This window comes from Glycine max, chromosome 13, assembly GCF_000004515.6.
Source record: "Glycine max cultivar Williams 82 chromosome 13, Glycine_max_v4.0, whole genome shotgun sequence".
Classification (NCBI taxonomy): Eukaryota; Viridiplantae; Streptophyta; class Magnoliopsida; order Fabales; family Fabaceae; genus Glycine; species Glycine max.
The window spans coordinates 15652612-15674095 of NC_038249.2; the positions used below are offsets into that span (position 1 = coordinate 15652612).

General features: G+C 33.2%; 2 protein-coding genes across 3 annotated transcripts; one reads left to right on the forward strand and one right to left on the reverse strand.

The window, feature by feature from the left end:
• LOC100817382 (beta-glucuronosyltransferase GlcAT14A) lies at window positions 1–4327 on the forward strand. Of its 2 annotated transcripts, none has more exons than XM_003543606.4 (4): window positions 1–883; window positions 1099–1174; window positions 1316–1431; window positions 3421–4327. In XM_003543606.4, exons 1-4 carry the CDS (start codon window positions 301–303, stop codon window positions 3933–3935), a joined length of 1290 nt encoding a protein of 429 aa, XP_003543654.1. In that variant the 5' UTR covers window positions 1–300; the 3' UTR covers window positions 3936–4327. The 2 variants fall into 2 exon arrangements, with proteins under 2 accessions (XP_003543654.1, XP_006593666.1); XM_006593603.3 differs by having other exon boundaries at window positions 20–883; window positions 3427–4327.
• Window positions 4328–13764: 9437 nt separating this feature from the next.
• On the reverse strand, window positions 13765–15968 carry LOC100813126 (AAA-ATPase ASD, mitochondrial). The gene has a single exon (XM_003543598.5). It carries the CDS (start codon window positions 15420–15422, stop codon window positions 13956–13958), a length of 1467 nt encoding a protein of 488 aa, XP_003543646.1. The 5' UTR covers window positions 15423–15968; the 3' UTR covers window positions 13765–13955.
• Window positions 15969–21484: the final 5516 nt, after the last annotated feature.

The following is a 21484-nucleotide window of genomic DNA, read 5'->3' on the forward strand; positions in this document are numbered from 1 at the left end:
GCAATTTAAGAACGAGCTCTTGTGTTGTACTCTTGCATCTGTATTCTTCCATCTTTCCTCGTTTTACACTCTTTAAAGAAGTAAACACCCCTCTCTGAGTCTCTCACCTCACCACCACCCACCTGAACAATTTCCCTGCACCCAACACGGTTTCAAATATCACTCCCCTATAAAACATCCTTAAAAACGGTTAAACACCCAAAAGGGGTTTTCAATTTCACGCAATTCCTTCCATTCCCACACCAACAAAAAAAAAAAAAAACCATCACACATATTACTACATTATAATTGCTATAGATTATGAAGAAATTGAAGAATTACTACATGCACCTCCGGCACCACCACACGGCGGAGCGCAAGTGGGTGTTCCCACTCGCCATCGGCTCCCTCCTCTCCCTCTTCCTCCTCTTCCTCGCTACCCTAACCTCCCCGGAGGGCACCCCCATTCTCCCATTCTACCGCTCCATCACCGCCGCCTCCTACTCCGTCTTCGTCGAATCCAAGCTCCGCCCCCTCCCCGTCTCCGCCCTCCCTCCCCCGCCGCGCCTCGCCTACCTCGTCTCCGGCTCCAAGGGCGACGGCGCCGCCGTCACCCGCGTCCTCCTCGCTCTCTACCACCCCAACAATCGCTACGTGGTCCACCTCGACCTCGAGTCCTCGGCGGAGGAGCGCTCCGATTTGGTGAGGTTCGTGGAGGGCCACGCGCTGTTCAAGCGGTTCGGGAATGTGAGGGTTATCAAGAAGGCGAACCTCGTCACGTACAGGGGACCCACCATGGTCGCCAACACGCTCCACGCCGCCGCGATCCTGCTTAGGGAGCTCGGGGATTGGGACTGGTTCATCAATCTCAGCGCCTCCGATTACCCACTTGTCACACAGGATGGTTAGTCAGTTAATTAGTTGGTTAGTTAGTTTTTTTTTTTATTTTTGCGTGTGGATCAACTGGTATGGGTTATTCAGCTTAATCAGTTGTCTCAAATTCGAGTTCTTGGTATGCAACTGGTTAACACCCTGCCCACAGTGGTCTTACTCGTTTCGAGCTGTGATCTCTATAATTTTTTTTCTTATGTTTTCTCTCTCTTGTTTTGTGATGGTTAGATCTGCTGCACACGTTTTCCTACTTGCCGCGGGATCTGAATTTCATTGATCATACGAGTGACATTGGATGGAAAGAGTGAGAGTTTTTTTATTTATTTATTTTTAATTTTTGATTATGGTGTTGTTTTGATTTTAATTTTGCTTGTTTGTGGGGGGTTTTTTTGTTTTGTTTTGTTTTGGTGATTTATGTGATTGGGGTTTTGTGTGTATTGGTTAGTCATCATCGTGCCAGGCCGATCATCGTTGATCCGGGGTTGTATATGAATAAGAAGCAAGATGTGTTTTGGGTTACGCAGAGGAGGAGTAGGCCAACGGCTTTCAAGCTTTTCACAGGTGAAAATCCTTTTCTTGTCTTTTAATATTGCTTTTTTTGTTTCTTTGTTTGTTTCTTTTTGGGGAAAGAAATATTTTATTTCCTGTTGTTTGCTTTTGGTTTTATGTGGTTTAGTGGGAAGGTATCCTATTTTTGCATAGAGGTTTTTGTTAATTTTGGTAAGGTATGAATCCTAGCTCACACAGGCTTTCTGCATTTAAAGGAAGCTTGGTGTGAATAGATTGTGAGGCAATTAAGGTTTTGAAGATTAAGGAACGTTTTGTTTAGTATTATCAGTTCAGGTCTGGGGTTTGTATGTATGGCTTGGTAGAAAGCATCCCTTGTGAATATGTAATTATATATTCTGATTCTGTGAGGCGATCGTGTAATGTCTCTCTGGATTTGTGAATGAAGGTTATTTGTCGGATGGATTTCCATGCATTGAAACTTGAAAGTTTAAAACAAATGGTCGAGTTCTTTAATCCATCTCATCTGGGTCAGAGTACTGTAACACTTAGAATGTCATACATTGACATCGGGCTTGCAAAATAGAACATCTTTCCTTGACAATTTTGTTCCGTAAGCACCTTGTTGAAATTTAAGATTATTTTATTTGCTTATTTAGATATCTTGGTAATGTTTGCTGACTTTTTCCATGTGCTATCATTTGGACGAGATCAAATAATTGTTTTGCTTGTTTCGATTTGATGTGGCAATAATATATAGAATGGATACATTATTAGTAAATGCCATTTTTATAGTTATATTTGTATCATGACTGATTCTGGGCGTTCTTAGCTGGAAATGTACTTTATCTGGACACTAGGGGTAAAACCTGTGCGAGGTAATTGTAAACGTGAACCAAATAATAACACTGGTTTTCTGAAACGAGGCAAAAAACTGCTTTGCCCTGTTTGGAATCTGTTCTCGGAACTAGGCAAATTTGGTGATGTGGCATCTGATTTTTCATTGGGTGACTTTGCATAGGACATCTAGAAGGAGGGAATATTTCTGGTACTTGAATTTTCATCTTGGACAAGGCTCCTCAAAGGTGAGCTTGTTCTATATAGTGAGCAAGGGTGTATGCACACTTTATTTATTTTAAAGTTCATCGTGATCTTTACTTACTAAAATTTAATGGTGTATACACCCATACTTCAGGGACAAGCTCACTTTAGAGGATTTTGTTACCACTTTAATAAAAGAAAACAGCTTTTTGGAAGGATACATTAGGTTTTCTGTTAGTTAGATGGGTATAGTGCAGCAACATATTCAATGGCTTTATCAGTTATGGCTTCTTGCACTTATGCTATTATACCACTTATGCTTGCCTTTGGTAGAGCTCATCATGCTTCTATCAAATAAGGGAGTTAGATGGGAGAGTATAACCTGCAGGATTAATGATATTTTGCTTAGCATCAAATATTAAACTGGTATTGACACTTTTTTGTTCTGCTGTAACAAATGTAACTGTTGTAGTACAACAACATTCCCAATGTCCTAGGTTGATTCAAATCCTCTAGTGGGAACCAAATCCAACTGATCCATTTTGGTCGTCCATTGCATCATAGATCCAATTGTGGTGCTTTGAGATTCTTTTGTTGATTATCTTTGAACTGCTTTTGTGTGATAATGTTGTTATGTATTGCGACTCATTTTCCCATAATGAACTTGATGGGTGGATTGTATTTTAACTGATTTTGTGTGGTAATTCTGTTATGCATCATGACTCAGCCTTCTTTCTTGAACTTGACAAGTGAACTGTGTGCTGCTTGACTGTATACCTTTGTTATCGAAATGTGTTTAATTAGTCTTCTTATTTGGAAATAACTGCACTTGTTTTCAAAATGTGCATTGTTTATGCTTAATTGATTTGTATTTATTAATTTTTTTTTTCTAATTAGTCAATAATACAGTTCATAGAATGAAAATATATTTAAGTTTGGGTTATGTGTACCTAGTAAAAGTGAAGATTATTCTAAATGATTACCTAAAAATTCTCTCGTTAGGCTCAGCTTGGATGGCACTGTCAAAATCTTTCATTGATTACTGCATATGGGGATGGGACAACCTACCTCGGACTGTACTCATGTACTATTCAAATTTCATATCTTCCCCTGAAGGATACTTCCACACAGTTATTTGCAATGCTCAAGAGTTCAGGAACACAACTGTGAACAGTGATCTACATTTCATTTCTTGGGACAATCCTCCCAAGCAGCATCCTCACTACCTTACAGTTGATGACATGAAAGGCATGGTTGGCAGCAATGCTCCCTTTGCAAGGAAATTCCACAGAGAAGATCCAGTGTTGGACAAAATTGATGCTGAACTATTATCCAGAGGTCCTGGAATGGCTGTTCCCGGAGGTTGGTGCATAGGAAAAAGGGAGAATGGCACCGATCCCTGCTCTGAAGTCGGTGATCCTAACGTCCTGAGGCCTGGCCAAGGTTCCAAGAGGCTTGAAACATTAATCAGCTCATTGTTGTCGAATGAAAAGTTCCGGCCAAGGCAGTGCGTATGAGGTGAAGAAGAAGAAGAATCAAATGGGCTAAGGCAGTCTTCTAGAAAAGATTATTTTTCACTGGCTTTAGTTTACACGTGCTCATTTAGTTAGGATGATCAGTAAATTAGTGTTTCTTTCAAGTAGGAGAAGAAATAGTGAAAGCATACAGTCTTTGATATTGAGAAGAAAAAAAAAAGTGAGACAAATTCTGGTGAAATGTGATGACTAGAGAGTTGGATCACACACTGTAATAGTATGGTATATATGACAGTTGACTCTGTTGTCCCTGGTCACCTCTTCCCCCCTAGCTTTTCTGTGGAACACGAAAGGGATAAAGAGGATGACATGGGCGGGGGGACGGACAAAAGAACAGAAACTGTGCCAAATGAAATGGAAATACTTTTTATGTATTTTTTTTTCTTTCTCTCTTTCTCATATTTGGTTTTCCAATTGATGTTGTTATACGGCTAACTTTTCCTTTATCTTTCAGTGAATGCATCTCTACGTATGATTTCATTGCTTTGGTACCACACGCATTGATGTCATTTTCAAATGGTTAGCTAGTTCTATAATTGAAATTTGCCCAACTCTTATTTTGCTTTCAATTTGGTTTCAACGATTGCAAAACACGTTACATTAATATTCTTTGACGGGTCTATTTAGCTGCCAATAATCTACAATCCCGTATGTCACAGTTGGAATTTGAGTTTGGACTATGTCAGTGTGGATGAGTTTGATTACAGATACTATTTGACTTGGATATTCTTGGTTCATTAGTAATGCTGTGTAATGTCTTATTTAGCCCTCCATTACATTCGACCTGCTCTATAGGTTAGTCAACTCACAAATTGAGTCTACTATAATATTTAGCCTAAATTAGTGAGAAAATTCCCATCCCAAATGCATCTAGAACAAGTTGCATATTTCTTCATTCGTTGGCCAATGGGATCATCGGATGCATGGTGGGGACCTGCTAGATTGAATCACACATTACCTTCTATTGCAATGAAGGACAAATCTATATGAAGTGCATTTGCACTGTTTGGGGAAAAAAATTGATACCATAAGGTGCGAATTAAATCATTATTTTAGAAAGTATAGCATGTGGAGATAGGAAGAAACCCTACCCCCATTGAGATAGTGGGGGTCGTTGTAGTGATTTAAGGCCCAACTGCAGAGGGTACCGACTCTTAAAAATAGAGTCTCTTATAGTAAAATACTGAAGGCAAATACAAATCATGCAATGTCAACCTTTAAACGATTATCCTTTCTGATTATCCTTATAGTAAAAAATTGAAGGTAAAAGTACATTATGGATTATTCTTTCCGAAACGAAAGGGGATACTGTGAGTTTTGTGGAGTGTAAATCTTTTGGTACTTGTGTCTTCGATCTCTACATGTATGCAAAAAAAGAAAAATGGTTATACTAAAAGTAAAAAGAAATTTTACACGATTATTCAATCATAATTCATTATGTGTGATAAGTTTATTGACTTTTAAAATAATTATCCCATTAATTTGTATAAAACTATTTTACTCATTAGTCTATAGACATTAAACTCTAAGATAAACTATTTCCATGACTTTTGTTGCATTTATTTTTTGTCATTTTTTTATTTTTTTTTATTTAGTTCGATTATATAACAACTTCCAACCCATCACAAAAATCAGGCGATCGAGTTTGCCGGAGTGGGACAGGATTAGTTAATTCACTTTGCCACTTCTAGTATATATGTATCTTCTTATATCATTTTACGTGTGTAGTTTGGATTGTTTTGAAATCTAACTCGCGAAAGGACCAACTTGTTAATATTTATAGAAATTTTGTGAGTAGGAACTTTCAAGAACAGATTCTAGAAACCAAAGATTTAGGTCCAGTTTGGGATGACAAGTGAGTTTTTGGTTTTTGATTTTTAAATATAATTTTAAAAATAAAATACGTTTGGAAAAAATAAAATTCAATTGATTTTTAATTTTTACATCCATTATCAAAATAAAAAAATTCTGTGAATTTAATTTTTAATTTTAATAAATGCATTCTAATTCCTAACCATCATCACCATACCACTGAAAGTTGGTGGCTGTAGTGATATTTTTCGTGACTGTTCTGGAGGCTATTTTGTTGATTGCCTTGGCATATCTAATTATGTGCATGTCGAGTTAATGAGAGCAATTTTGTCAATTGAAATAGTAGTTTCTAGAAGCTGCAAAAATCTTTGGTTGGAGTGTGCATGACTCCAATTAAGTTGGTGATAGATGCCTTTTCTAGTTCTATTGGGGTCTCTTGGAAGCTGTTAAATAGATGATGAGAATTGTTGGTGCTCACTCAAGATTTTGATTTTAAGATTTCTCATATATACAAACAAGGAAATACATGTACGGATTCTTTAGCTAACCATGCAATATGATTTAAGTTATTTTTTTGGTCTGATACTATCATCCTTTTTGTTTGGAGGATTTTAATAGCAATAAATCAAGATTACCTTCTTATAGGTTTTCTTTTTTATTTCTCATCATGGTTTTGATTTGGTCTTGGCCCCCATGTTTGTGTTCCTTTTAATATCAATTAGGGTTTGTTGTAACTGATAGCTAGGGATTGTGGTGCCAACATAATTGGAATCCTTTCTCTTTAATATGATGCTTTTGCAAGCCTTTTTTTTAATAAAAAAATAAATATAATTTTTGGAATTATCCTAAACACATCCTTAAAATTAAGAGGAAAATTTAAAATTATTATTAAGGAATCTATATATCGTGCGTGATTCCAAAGGTAGGCTGTCATCCCCGTATATTGTTCTAGCTACGGACTAGGGATAGAACATCGCATGTAGCTGACTTTCCAGGTGCCATTGTTTAGCAGCTCCTATATAATGGAGCCAGGAGGGGTTCAAACGGACATAGATGCAATATACCTAAGAGCCACAGTATTCACTATAAATCCTTTATTTAATTAATTACTGTGATCATACACAGTAAAAAGATTAAATTAAAAAGCAACACTTAAATGATTTCTGTTTCAAAAAGATAACAAATATACTTATGTTATAAAAGAAAGTTTAATGTTTATGCATTAATTGTAATTTATTGTATAAATTACTTTAAGATAATTATTTTAAAAAGTTATTATACATCATGAATTAATTCAATGTCATTAATATTATTGAGTTTGGATCGAATTCAAATAACTAAAGAAATAAAAATTAGTATAGACTAAATTATCATAAAAATAGAGATTTAGATAAACCCGATCAAACACGTACCCCGACTCTTTGATATGTCAATTTCAAAACCCTCATATACTATATTACTATTCATGATGACACCTATTGATAATTAGCTAATTAAAGGAAAAGAAAAACACCAATCTTGATACGAATCTTTGCAAATTGATCTTTATCCATTAGTTTTGGATTCACGGGAGACACGAGGGCATTTCATTCATATTTGGAGAGATTAATTAATCATCATCTTCATGATATATAAACTCACCCATATAAATATAATAAAGAGCTAGATGATCATTGCTCCACAGGATACAGCTCAGCTCATGAAAAATTCTTAATTTATAGTATATGCTTATGCAGATCTAAACTTTGAGGGGAGGGGTATACTTTCTAAGAAAATTAATTAATGCATGAAACTTAGGGAATAAATAAAATTAACCACTTTTAATTCAATAATCAATATATCAGAGATTTCCTCTTCCCATTGGCTCTACAAATTTAATAACAATATTTATGCGCTTGTGCTCAGGGGAGAAAGCTTGCTCAATTACACTGCATATCTTATTCATACCTTCACTGCTCGAGAGAGCATGATAAAAGAAAAGATTAACGTACATGAATTGGGAAATAGATATCTGTAGCCTTTATTCTAATCTGAATAGAATCTTCTTTAAATTAGTTGTTCATTCTAAATTAATTAATCCCTTTCCCTATTTTGCTTCACACACACACACACACACACATATATATATATATATATATATATATATATATATATATATAAATGTCAAGGTATGGTGGTAAAATTTAAGGAGGAAATATATAGTCTGAATTCATGAACTTATAAGAAAAAGAAATTAAAACCCATATATCCACTATATATAAATTAAGACAATTGAACAATCAACAATTACTATTATCAATATCCTCTACTGAGAGATAATTTGATTGGAGTAAGATCATTATGAATTATAAAAAAAATTCTTTAAGTACTTAACACAATTATACATATCTACTTAAAAACAACTATACATATCAAGTACTCCAACTCATAATGATTAAGCACTGGGAGTGACTTGAAGAACCTCAATACCTTATATCAGTTAATCTAAGCAGTTGATGATAAATTAACTTGCATGTGATCACGCCTATCCGTATTTGCATTCTTGTTTGGTTGCATAAATTAAGCCATCCGGCCTGCTTGTTATTTTGTGTGTGAATTGACTGAAACCTTTGGCAGACAAATTAAAACACAAGGAATTAAAATGCAAGAGGTTCTTATACCTTGGCTATAACTCAGACAAGTTGGGAAGTGGAAGCTACGTATAATTGAACAGAAGCCCAGGAAAGATGACAACTACTGCTAATTCAAGTTTGCTATGCAGCTATACCTATAACAGACAGGAGTCCCTAAACTTTCTTCTATAAACACTTTTCTCTATCTCCCATGCATGCTTCTATTTCTTAAATAGAAAGCCCATATTTATAGGAAAAAAAGGTTCTATTAGTCTCTTGTGGATGATGCCCAAAAGGCCGGCTTTATTTAAATATTTCTTCAAATTTTCATCTTACAAATTACTTAGGATTATAATTAAATTTATAATTACTCTTATTTTTATTAAATATGAGTTTAATTTCTATGTATTTTCAGTGTAAAATATTTTATTTTACACAACTAGATAATTAAAATTTATATATTAATATGACTTTTAAAATAATTATTTTAAAAATTATTAAACTCAACATATATACACGATAATTTATAGTGAAATGATAATGTAAAAAATATTTATATAATTGGTATATAAGTTATTTATTTTTTCTCCAATTGATCAAAATCAATATTTTATTTTGATACCTTACGTACATAGATATAAACAATAATTATTGAGATAAAATATTGATTTTCATTAAAAAAAAACGTTGTTAACAATAAATATTATCTAGGTTTATCCTTTGTATCTCAAAATACTAATCAATTGACTTGGGTAAGATACTATTTGGTGAAGGCATTAATTAATAATCATGTGTAAGATATTACGAATATATTTATGGATTTTTGAATGATTGTATGATATGATTATGAAATTGCCAAAGGAGCTAAAAACAGCTATAAATGAGGCAGAAAACTACTCTCCAATATAATATGCCAGTTTTAGTTTTATTATTATTGGGTTTTACAGATTGACGTCGTGTACATCACTAGTGAAACGTAATCCATGATTAAAATATGAAAAATGTTCTTATCACAAATAGCCAAGTGACCAATCATATTACAGGCGTTTTAATTTAAATTGCATGAAATTGTTAGCTGGAGACGTTCAATTAATTAAGAGGAATTTCATAAAGAAATTGTTAGCTGGCGACGTTCAATTAATTAAGAGGATTTTCATAAAGATATAAGTATCTTGAATCAAAATAACATCGGTTATTTCTGGGTACATCATTATAAAATACGCATATTTAAGAAATAATTTCTTCATGGAGGAGAGAGAAATTAACATCTAAAAGTAAAAGTTCTAAAAACTCCAAACTGAAACAGACATAAGAAAAAAAGTATAATCTTGATACAACCATAAGAAATTATTCGGAAGGTAGAAAACATCATGTCACACACAAAAAATAAAAAAGGAAAAGTGAAAGTATATTAAACATGAAATGATCACCTTCTTGGTTAGTGGGGCACTTTGAGTTAATAAAAAATGAATCATCTTGTGAACCACTTACACAAGTCCTGATCCTGATTGGTTGCCTCGTACTTGTACATGCATGGTAGCTATATGATTCACCCGTGATCATGTGAAACAATTAATATACTTGTACATGCATGGCAGCTATTTCTCTCTTTATCGGGGGCAAATTTAATTTGATGATATTGGTCAAATTGTCAAAGTCACAGTAATTAATGTGAGCAACCCAGGTGTGAAAATTTAGAGACAGCAACCCAGGTCTCTCTCTCTCTCTCTCTATATATAGCCTTAGTGGATCACTTGAATGGTTACCAACTTAGTGGTCCTCATCTATTAATAAGGTAGAGTAACAAACAAGTAAGTAGCATTCATATTCTTACTAAACTCACTAAAAGTATAGATTGACTTGAGCAGCAGAATACCTTTTCCCAACCATTGGAGAAGGAGTTTGGACAGAAGGAAGATTAGTAGCAAGTCAAAGTGTTAAGACCACAACTATCTAATTAATTATCTCCATACATAAAAATAGTAGATTATCTAGTATAAAAGATTGAAAACATTTGGTTCTCTTCGTGGGATCAAAGTGAAATTTCTAGTCACAAGATATATGGTAGCGACCAAAAGTTCAACATTACAGTCGGCTGCCATGGAAGAAGTTCTACAATACAAAGTGGATTTGCTAACCACTTTCGGCTCAGGCAAGCTCTCCCAATCCTTGGTGGTCTCGTATGTGTTGTGTTGGTAGACGCAAACACCTCATTCAACATTCTGCTTAGGAGGCCCACGCTGAATAGCATGGGAGCCATCATTTCAACATCTCATTTGGCCATGAAATTCTCGTCGACAACAGGAGAGATTGTCACAGTTAAAGCTGATCAAAAGGACGCATGAGAATGCTACATGAAGAGTTGCAAGATTAAATCATACAGTATAAAGGAAGACAAGAACAGGGCATCAACTTCCAACATCAATGTAGTCATCACAAATTTGGATGATCTAGACCCCCGAGCAAATTCTGAAGATTGGCAACCATCCCGAATTGAAGATGTCGAGCCTTTTTAGATTGGCAAAAAAGGCACACCAGTGCACTCAGATTGGAAAATGGATGGAGGATATAGTACAAAAATAAATAGAACAAGGGCTCCTTACAAATGCCAACCTACTTGCTTAGAATGCCTCAGACATGTCAGGCAAACACAAGCTTGGAGAAGAAAGAAGAAAAGCCATGGAAGCAGAAGTAGAAAAATGATCCGAGAAGTGAACTATACCACTTGGCTAGCCAATGTGGTTATGGTAAAGAAAGCAATAAGGAAGTGGAGAATGTGCATAAACTACATCAATGTCAACAAAGCATTGATAGATTGTCAGATGAAGTGTGTGATTTTAGATTGCTCAATTTTCTTGATGCCTATTCAGGCTACAACTAGATCAAGATGTATCCTCTGGATCAAGAAAAGACGGCATTCATCATTGACACAACCAACTTCTGCTACAAAGTCATGCCTTTTGGCCTCAAGAACACAAAAGCAACATATTAGAGGCTCATGGATAAGGTCTTCAAGAAGCAGATCAGACGAAATGTGGAAGTATACGTGGACAACATGGTTGTAAAGTTGTGGAGCTTCAGAGGAAGGAAAAATGATTCTTGAGCCTCACTTTACATAGCCTTCACCGTGATCTCATCCTCGATCCTTACATCACATGTGTCTTGGAAATAGGAAGGGCTATTGGACCCCAGAATTGCAGGCTCAAACTCAACGCTAACCTTCCTAGCTAGCCACTCTTGTTAAGTTTGTTTCTTTCAATGATACTCATAATCTTCCCTTGAATAATGCACTGTTAGTATATGTTAATTTGTTAGGGAATCGAGTATGCATGTTATACAATAAAATTGTATCAAATAAGGGAATCAATGTATAAACTATCATGTATAGATCATGTTGTGACCAACATCTATCTCATAAAGTTAATGCAAAACCATGCGGTAGACAACTTCAGTGTCCTATTCTGTGTTGCAATGGCCTTGTCTTCTTTAAACACATGTTGGACGTAAGAACCTATGATGGGGTCATGATAATGCTTATGAAATGTTAGAGTTAATTAGAACGTCTTAACTTCTTTTGAATTGGGGTGCAGTGCGTAAAAATTTGCACTCCACCAAACGTTGACTCCTTGAAATTTATCTGTGACCTCTTCGTTGTCATCCATGCTAAGAACTAGTTAGCGGGGTTTGGCTATCTTTCACCACTTCAGCTTTGAGTCTTTTGTCTTCTTATGACGAGTTTGCAATGACATAGATTTGGATGGCAGTGTAAGCTTCACTTCTTTTGAGAATTCCCCCTGATAATTCAGGGAAGATTATTTGGATGTAAGGGTACGTACAACTTGTGAATTTGTTTATGTACTTTTTATTAGTAAATATTGGTTTTATAATGTAAAATTTATAAATATATATTATTTATATTAATTCTATTAATTATATTTTATAAAATAAAATATTTATTTTAGAATCTGTTACGTGAAATTAGATTTTTTATCTTTTTAAAATTTTGTTTTAATGGATTAATGCAATTTGTTATATTTATTTTGATACCAGCTGTAAGTTTTTAACTGTGAGATTTTTGTTGTTGTATGAGGGATAAGGGGTCTATACCTATATATCTTTTTCCTTCTTTCTAGAAAATACACAAGCAAGATAGACAATTTATTTTCTTTCTCTCTAGATTTTGTTTTTTCCTTACTTATAAAAACTTATTTTTGAGAGTAAGAGCATTGATGTTCAGAAGGGAGATCCTTTTGTTGCACACAATCGAAACAGACTGTCATATCTTGAAAAATGAGTGCAATCAGATTTTCCTATCAATGCAAAGGGGCGTTTTCTCTCTATAACATTTGCGCGTTTCAATCAGACTAATTATTTCTCTCCCTAATTTATTTTTTCTTTGTGTTTATTATATGATATAGTACATTGTTAATTATGTTATGCAGATTAAAGTTATTTTGCTACTGTTATTTTGTTATTTAATTTAAGGTTTTGTATTTTCATCTTTTTTATTTTTTTATTTTATTTTAATTTTCTAATACTTTTTACGAAGATTGTAGGGAAAGAATTTCTCAAACATGACATACGCAAACTTATCGCTAGCCTTAAGTGATCTAGTTGTGATCATATTTCACCAATCCCCCATCTTTCCCAGAGATTCCATTATTCTTTTTGTGTGAATGATTTCAGAGGATGTGATATTTATAGTAGACAGTGAAATGGACTTTTTGGATACAAAGAGTGAAATGGACTAATGGAGTGTTGTGGTATTTGTTAAATTTTATTGTTTTTAAATTCATAAAACGATAGAAGAAAAATGAGTGTATAAATTTGTTGTATGTGTTTTAAAGTCTTGGTCACGTACCACACACAAGGCTATAAAAAATGTAACCAAAAAAAGGCTTGGTCATGAATCTAAAAAAGAGTCACTGAATAAAAAAGATATTATAAAATAAAGGCTTGGTCGCTCTCTGATAACGACAACAATACCTAATGCGAGAAAAGGTGTGAAGATATTTTTTTTAAAAGAAAAAACATATATGCGTATTAACGAAGAATCATTCTATTTTTTAATCAACACTTGATCATATCCCAATGCTGGTGTAGTTTATTTGTTCAGCTTGTTCTATATAACAATAGTCTTTAATATAACACAATGATAACAATACTTTTAAAATGAAATTGATTCAAACAGATCATGTCATGGAAGATCAAAGAGAAAGGCAATCAACAACTTGGATGAAAACACAGCTTTTCAACTGGAATATCTAATAGCCATCAAATAAACTCACCTCATTATATTTACATCCTGATAATATTGATGATCATAAAGTTGTCAAAATCAAACATTTCATTTTAATTGAACAAATTAAACTCTGATGAATAACATGTGAAAAGGAAATTAAATGATGTGAAATTGATCCTTAGCAATCGAGAAGCAAAATCTAATAATGCAAATGTTCAAACACAGGGACTAAAATATATATTCAAGTCCTGCATAGAATGTACAAGTCAAAGTTCGAATACAAAGATGTCACTTATTATTCCAAGTAAGAAAGCTCAATGATAAGGAAGAAAGTTACTAATTGATGACACCATTTTCTTCCATTCCTTCACCATGGTTTTCACTAGTCTTTTGCACATTGGATTGCTTCCTTTCTGTCTCTGCCTTCTTTTTCTCTAAGTCTACCTTGGACCTCTCAAGAGCTTGAATCAAGTTATGCAAGCAAGTGTCCACTTCTTCATCCAGTGACTTTGGCATAAGATTCTCAGCAACATCAGCAGGGGTCATCTTAGTCTCTTCCAACAACTTCTCAATTTTAGGAAACAATTGGTGAGACTCAAGACCCAAATAGTTCTGAGCAAGCACCTTGAATGCCTCATAGCAACAATAGGACAATTCTATGTGCTTGTCCATCCTCCCTCTCCTAATCAAAGCAGGATCAAGCTTCTCCACAAAATTAGTTGTGAAAACCATGATCCTCTCTCCCCCACAAGCTGACCAAATCCCATCTATAACATTCAATAGTCCAGAAAGTGTTACTTTGCTACCTCTATCATCATCATCATCATCCTCATCACCCCTTTTTCTAGAATCTTTTCCTTCTCTACCCTCAACTTTTTCTTTTCTCTTCTTCCTTTGACCAGTGAGATCAAGGGAGCAATCAATGTCTTCAATCACCATAATCGACTTACTTGAAGTGTTAATCAACAGCTTTCTCAAATCTGAATTGTCCTTCACCGCTGTCAATTCAAGATCATACACATCATAGTTCATGAAATTAGCCATAGCCGCGACCATGGTAGATTTCCCGGTACCTGGAGGGCCATACAGCAAGTACCCTCTTTTCCAAGCCTTCCCAATTTTGGCATAATAAGTTTTCCCACTCTTGAACTTCACAAGGTCATTGATGATACACTCCTTCTCCTTCGGCTTCATTGCGAGTGTTTCGAAAGTCGCAGGGTGCTCAAAGACCACATGGCTCCACCTTGTCTTGCTGTTGGTGTAAAGCTTCAGTTGTCTATTCTTCATCTCAATGGCCTTGGCTTCTTCCAACACATGTTTGAGGTAAGAGTCAGTTATGAGGCTTCTATAGTGCTTGTGAAAGGTAAGTTTGTAGTACCTTTTTTCATCCGAAGAAGAGTTCCAAGGAAAGGACTGTGTTTTAGAGGTGGTTTTGTATGAACCCCACCACACCTTCACTCCTTGGAACTCTTCTATGATTTCTTCATTATCGTCCATGCTAAGCATCAACGGGGTGCGTGTGTCTTTCACCTTGATCGCTTCAGCTTTGAGCTTTGATGCCCTTTGGGAAGAGTGTTCACTAAGGTAGGTTTGGATGGCATTGTAAGCCTCACTTTTCATGAGGCGTTCACCGGTGAATTCGTGGAACCTGATTCTGATGTAAGGGTACACAAAGCTGGTGAATTTGTTGGTGTACCTTCGAACACGGGCTTGAAGAGGAGAGGGAAAAAAGCGCATGAACATGGTATATATGAACATGGTTGAGGCCATGAGTGACCCTGCCTGTGTCCACATCTTATACATGTTACTCAATAATCTTTGTGATTATTTTGTGTCTGCAAGAGCTTGAGATGTTAGCAAGAGTTTCTATTGTATTTGTAGAGCTATGAAGAGTGCATAGTTTTGTTACATCAAAGTTTAGATTAAGAGATGGCAAGCCCCTTGCAAGGTTGGAAAAATCAACACGACTTATAATCAAATTTGTATTTCGCCTACCAATAAAGCAAGTATGAGAACTGAAATATGATTTATTAGATGCGTCAATTCCTAAGCCAGAGTGCATAGTATTAATGTTTATAACGATGGGTTAATTTTAATTTTAATTGATTGTAAGGGAAAGTAGGATAGAAACTCCTCTATTTTGGTATAAATTAGGATTCTCTTTTGTACACGAATATATTGTTATCCCAAGCTGCACCCCAAGAGTCATCACATGGCAGAGAAATTAAGAGGCACTATAGATTCTAATATTTTAAAATTGATGAGAAATTACCCAAAAGGTGTATAAGCTGTACTCCAAGAATTGAGACTACCAATATGGAATTTGAATATTTCTCAATAGTTATGTTAAAAAAAATGTATTTTTTTTTATTGAATGAAGACTTATTTTTATAATTTTGAGTTATTGAATGCGTGTGCTCATTTCCTTGCAAGCTTCGATGAAATTTCGCTTGGGTTCAGTTACTTGGTGGAGAAGATTAGACCTTAGAAAACATAGTAGCTGGGTCAACTATTTAGTCAAAATAGTCGTACGCATTCTTCTCATTCGTTGAAAATACAAGTGGGCTATTAAGAGAAAATAATAATAATAATAATAATAATAATAATAATAATAATAATAATAATAATAATAATAGGCTCTTGATCAAAGAAAAAAGATTTTTTCCCATGAATATACATTTTTTTAATTCCCCAACTGAACCTCTCCCTTCTTTTGCAACGGGCTTCAGACTGTACACACGTGAATTCGGTCACCAAGGATCCGAATTCACAGTGCACCTTTTTTTTTTTTAATTGCTTCTAGAATTCGGGTTGTTCAGACATGCGAAGATTAAAAATAAAATTTAATGGATATACATTAACAAGTCAAATTTATTTTACACTTGTTAATGTAAAACTTTTTTTTTCTCATATGAGGACTGAAATGGTAGATTACAAATTAAAAAGAGACTGAAAGTGTAATTTAATAAAAAAAAAACATTTATTATTATAAATATTACTGATATAAAAATGAACATTCCAAATCTAGTGTACAAACTAAATTGATATTGATATAATTAATGACATATTAATATTGATTTCAAATATTATTTAAAATGACAACATAATCAGTTAAAACAAGTAACAACTGATATAATTAATGACATATTAATACGCTATCATCCAAGCCTACGTTACTGCAAACTTATTCCAAAATCAAGAACTTCAAAGCTGAAGTGGTGAAGATGCTCAGCCCCTATTAGGAGAAGGGAACAGGTTCTTAACTCTAACCTTCCACAAACGTTACCGCGGTCACATCATAGACTCTTATATCCAACATGTCTTGGAACAAGGTAAAGCCATTCAAATGTCTTGTGGGAATTTTTCCCCTATAAACCTTCTCTCTCCTAATATATATATATATATACCACTTTTAAATTTAGCTCGTGAAATACATATGTTTGTGTTGTTGATGAGAAGTTTCATCATTTTTACATTAAAGAATCTAAAAATATATATATTATATAACAGTTTTATTAAAAAAAAGTCTTAAAATTAAGAGTAAAAAATTAAAACAATTATGTTTTTTACCTTTAAAATAATGTTTAAGTGATCATCTTATAAAATTTATTTCCAATACACTATAAATATTTGTGACAAATTTATTTCATAGTTTTCAAATAAAAAATTTTATAAAAAAATATATTGTGGAACAGTTTTATCAATAAGGACTTTAAACTAAGAGTAAAAAATAAAATATGTTTTCGATCCTTAAAACAATGTTTAAGTGGTCATCTTATGTAATTTATAAAATTTAGCTCTAAATACATTACAAATATCCATGGAAAATTTATTCTAGAGTTTTCACGTCAAAAAATAAAAAAAAATATATTGTGTAACAGTTTTATCAAGAAGGACCTCAAATTAAAAGTAAAAAATCAAACAAACTATGTTTTTGATCCTTAAAAAAATATTTAAGAGGTCATCTTATGCAATTTAAAAAATTTATCTCCAATACATTACAAATATTCGTGAAAATTTTATTTCATAATTTTTAAGTCAAAGAATCCAAAAAAATATGTCGTACAACAATTTCATCAAGAAGGACCTCAAATTATAAGTGAAAAAAAAAACATGTTTTCGACCCTTAAAACAATGTTTTAGTGGTCATCTTATGCAATTTATAAAATTTGTCCCCAATACATTACAAATATCCATAACAAATTTATATCATAATTTTCACGTCAAAGAATCCAAAAAAGTATATATCGTGTAACAGTATCAAGAAAGACATCAAATTCAGAGTAAAAAATAAAAAAACCAATGTTTTCGACCCTCAAAACAATGTTGAAGTGGCCATCTTATGCAATTTATAAAATTTATCTCCAATACATTATAAATGCCCATGGCAAATTTATATCATAGTTTTCATATCAAAGAATCCAAAAAAAATATATATCGTGTAACAATTTTATCAAGAAGGACCTCAAATTAAGAGTAAAAAAAGCCTATGTTTTCGACCCTCAAAAGAATATTAAAGTAGTCATCTTATGCAATTTATAAAATTTGTCTCTAATACATTACAAATATTTGTGGCAAATTTATTTCATAGTTTTCACATCAAAGAATCCAAAAAAAAATATTGTGTAACAGTTTCATCAAGAAGGACATCAAATTAAGAGTAAAAAATAAAAATAAAACTATGTTTTCAACCCTTAAAACAATGTTAAAGTGACCATCTTATGCAATTTATAAAATTTATCTCTAATACATTACAAATATTTGTGACAAATTTATTTTATAGTTTTCACATCAAAGAATCCTATTTTTTAATTATTAATACTTAGCACACTAACCTTTATTGCATATCGAGGCCATGTGTTTAACATGCTCACATGTCATATATCGGTGTATGTGACTAAACAGTGAACACCTGCTTGCAACCGACAAATTCTATAAATATCACTACCAACTGAAGACTTTCGTAGAACTTTCAAATATTCATCTCAACCCCTATCACGATATGTCACCTAACTACGTATGTTTGTGTTTATTACAATGGTCAAATCTACAACACTAATGAGGGCACCACCTTTTTTAGTAACAACACAAAAAATTTCATGGTCAACAAGGTCATAACCCTTACACAATTGTTTGAACATGTTCACCAAAAAATAAACATTGAACCATACCAACATATCCAACATCTTTGCTTTCGATGTCCCATATTTGAGTCAGGACAATCGTATATGTACACATGTTTTATTATGGGAGATGATCCTGACGTTCGACAAATGTTCAACATTTTTTACAACAACCAACACTACCATTCGTGGAGTTATTTGGCACAATTTGATAATAACAACCCATCAAACAACCAACATGACTGAACCTCCAATGTGAATGACCTATTATATGAATACGAGAGTTGTTGGGTCAAAGACCATGGTAGTGATAGTGACTCCTCCTCCAGGTCGGAAGCATGCAACATGTCTCCTTCCCACAAACCAATATTCAAACAAAGTTGGTAATCTGGGGATGATTCGTGTGTTAGTTCTTTCTGCTTTAAGGGTTTCCTATGATGTGCTATGTCGGTGTTCAGTGCTTTAACATTATGTCATTGTGAGTTTGCATTGTCTACTTCGTTTTGTAGTTGGTTGTTTGTAGTACTTAATTTAGGTAATGAAATAAATCATTTGTTTCAGTTTATGTTAACAATTTGATCCAAAAAATGACAACTCACTAAAACGCAGACACTTGTTTTTTTATAAGCATGTGCAAATTAATCAAAGTCTCTATTATTTACAAAAAAAAATGACATTAAATTGACAACTCACAATTTAAATTAAGTCTAAAAGTAATAATAGATGTCTGGTGCACCAAGTAGGAAGGTAAAATCACAATTAAAATTAACAACATTTTGTAATTTACTCACGTCTCTAAAAAAATACATGTTTCACCAGCAACATTGAATTGACAACTCACAATTTAAATTTAAGACTGAAAGTAACAATGGATATCTAGTGCACCAGGTAGCAAAGTAAAATTAAAGTCGAAATTGACAACACTTTGTAATTTATCCACGTCTCAGAAAAAACAATAAATGTTTCACCTACAAAACTGACATTGAATTGACAACTCACAATTTAAATTTATGTTTGAAAGTAATAATGGACGTCTGGTGCAACCGGTAGTAGGATAAAATCACAGTTAAAATTGACAACACTTTGCAATTTATCCAAGTCTCTGAAAAAACAATATTTGCTTTACCAACAAAATTGACATTGATTTGACAACTCACAATTTAAATTCAAGTATGAAAGTAATAATGGACAGTCTAGTGCACCAAGTAATAGGGTAAAATTATAGTCAAAATTGACAACACTTTGCAATTTAGCCACGTCTCTGAAAAAAAATAATAGATGTTTCACCAGCAAAACTGACATTGAATTGATAACTCACAATTTAAATTTAAGTCTAAAAGTAATAATGGGCATTTGGTGTACCAAGTAGCAAGGTAAAATCACTTTCAAAATTCACAATACTATGCATTATATCGATAAAAGCAAAATTAGAATAATGGCATGTCTTAATACACATCAACAGGGCAAATATTCAAACAACTATAAATAACACCAAACATCCTTAATACAATCACACACTTCCACACAACATACATTCGCAAACCAAATGGATCAATCAAACCATTTCTAACTCGAGATTAACATTCATTTTTCCAAATGGATCAATCATTCACAATGAAACTGGTGTTTGTTTTCAATGTCCTACTTCAATACCAATGTGAGTTCCTAATGAGTGTTCTTTTGAGACACTCAAGAATAGAATGCATAACATCCTTAGGCTAGCCAATGATCAATTTGTGGATGAAATCTACTACCGACAACCATCCATAGACGCAGGTCACCAATCTTTTTTTCATTCTTTGCAATTAAAAAATGATGATGTTTGCACAATGTTAATGTGCAATGAGCAATACTCATGTGTTAGCCCTATAGAATTATTATGTACCATCAACAGAACACCCGATGGTATACTCAACCTATTTCGATCCATCATCACTTCTACTCATGATACAATATTGTATTACAACGACAAGTGAAAGATACCACGACAAGACGATTTTTTGGGTTTCTCCTTCACCGAAACAAACCCAATAAGAAAATTCCTTTAGGATGTAACATCAAAAAACTAAAGGATGACATCAAGCAAGTTGTGCCTATAGGGGTTCCCCTTTATGGAATTTACAAATCACAACTGGTCAGACAATTATTCTTTTGACAGTCAGATCATTCAAAATATTTAAAAAAATTAATCAAATATCAAATAATAGAGTTGGAAAACAATGGAAATGTGTTAAAACTATTAGCAGAATCCAACTACTGGAGGCATTTTTGTCCAATAGAAATTTTAGTTATTTTTAACAAATCAATAATCAAACTATTGGAAGAAAACATGTCCGTTGCACAACACCTTTCAAATTATAATTAGTTTCATCATTTTTATGTTTCAATTATTATTATTGGTACATTATTTTCGTTTTATCATATTTTATTTATTATGTTTCAATTTCATTTTATTATTTTCAATTGTTGTTGATATTATTTTTTTGTTATTAGAGCATTTTAATTTCTTCATATAATATAACTAACATGCGATAACTATATATTCATAGTGCTTTTTATAAAAAAAAATATTTAAAAAAATCAAAAGTTCAAAAATCTTGTATAAATTAATTATTATTAAACCAAAAATATTATCAATTTTTAAAAATTAAATAATATAAGAAAAAAAATATTTAATAACATCATTTTATTAAAAAATATTATTTTTTTAAATAAATAAAAAAATTGAAAAATAATATTTTT

Coding starts and splice junctions, on each gene's coding strand:
- LOC100813126 (XM_003543598.5), bottom strand. CDS start 15,422: ATGTATAAGATGTGGACACAGGCAGGGTCACTCATGGCCTCAACCATG.
- LOC100817382 (XM_003543606.4), top strand. CDS start 301: ATGAAGAAATTGAAGAATTACTACATGCACCTCCGGCACCACCACACG. Junction 884..1,098: donor CCCACTTGTCACACAGGATG/GTTAGTCAGTTA, acceptor TGTGATGGTTAG/ATCTGCTGCACACGTTTTCC. Junction 1,175..1,315: donor AGTGACATTGGATGGAAAGA/GTGAGAGTTTTT, acceptor TGTATTGGTTAG/TCATCATCGTGCCAGGCCGA.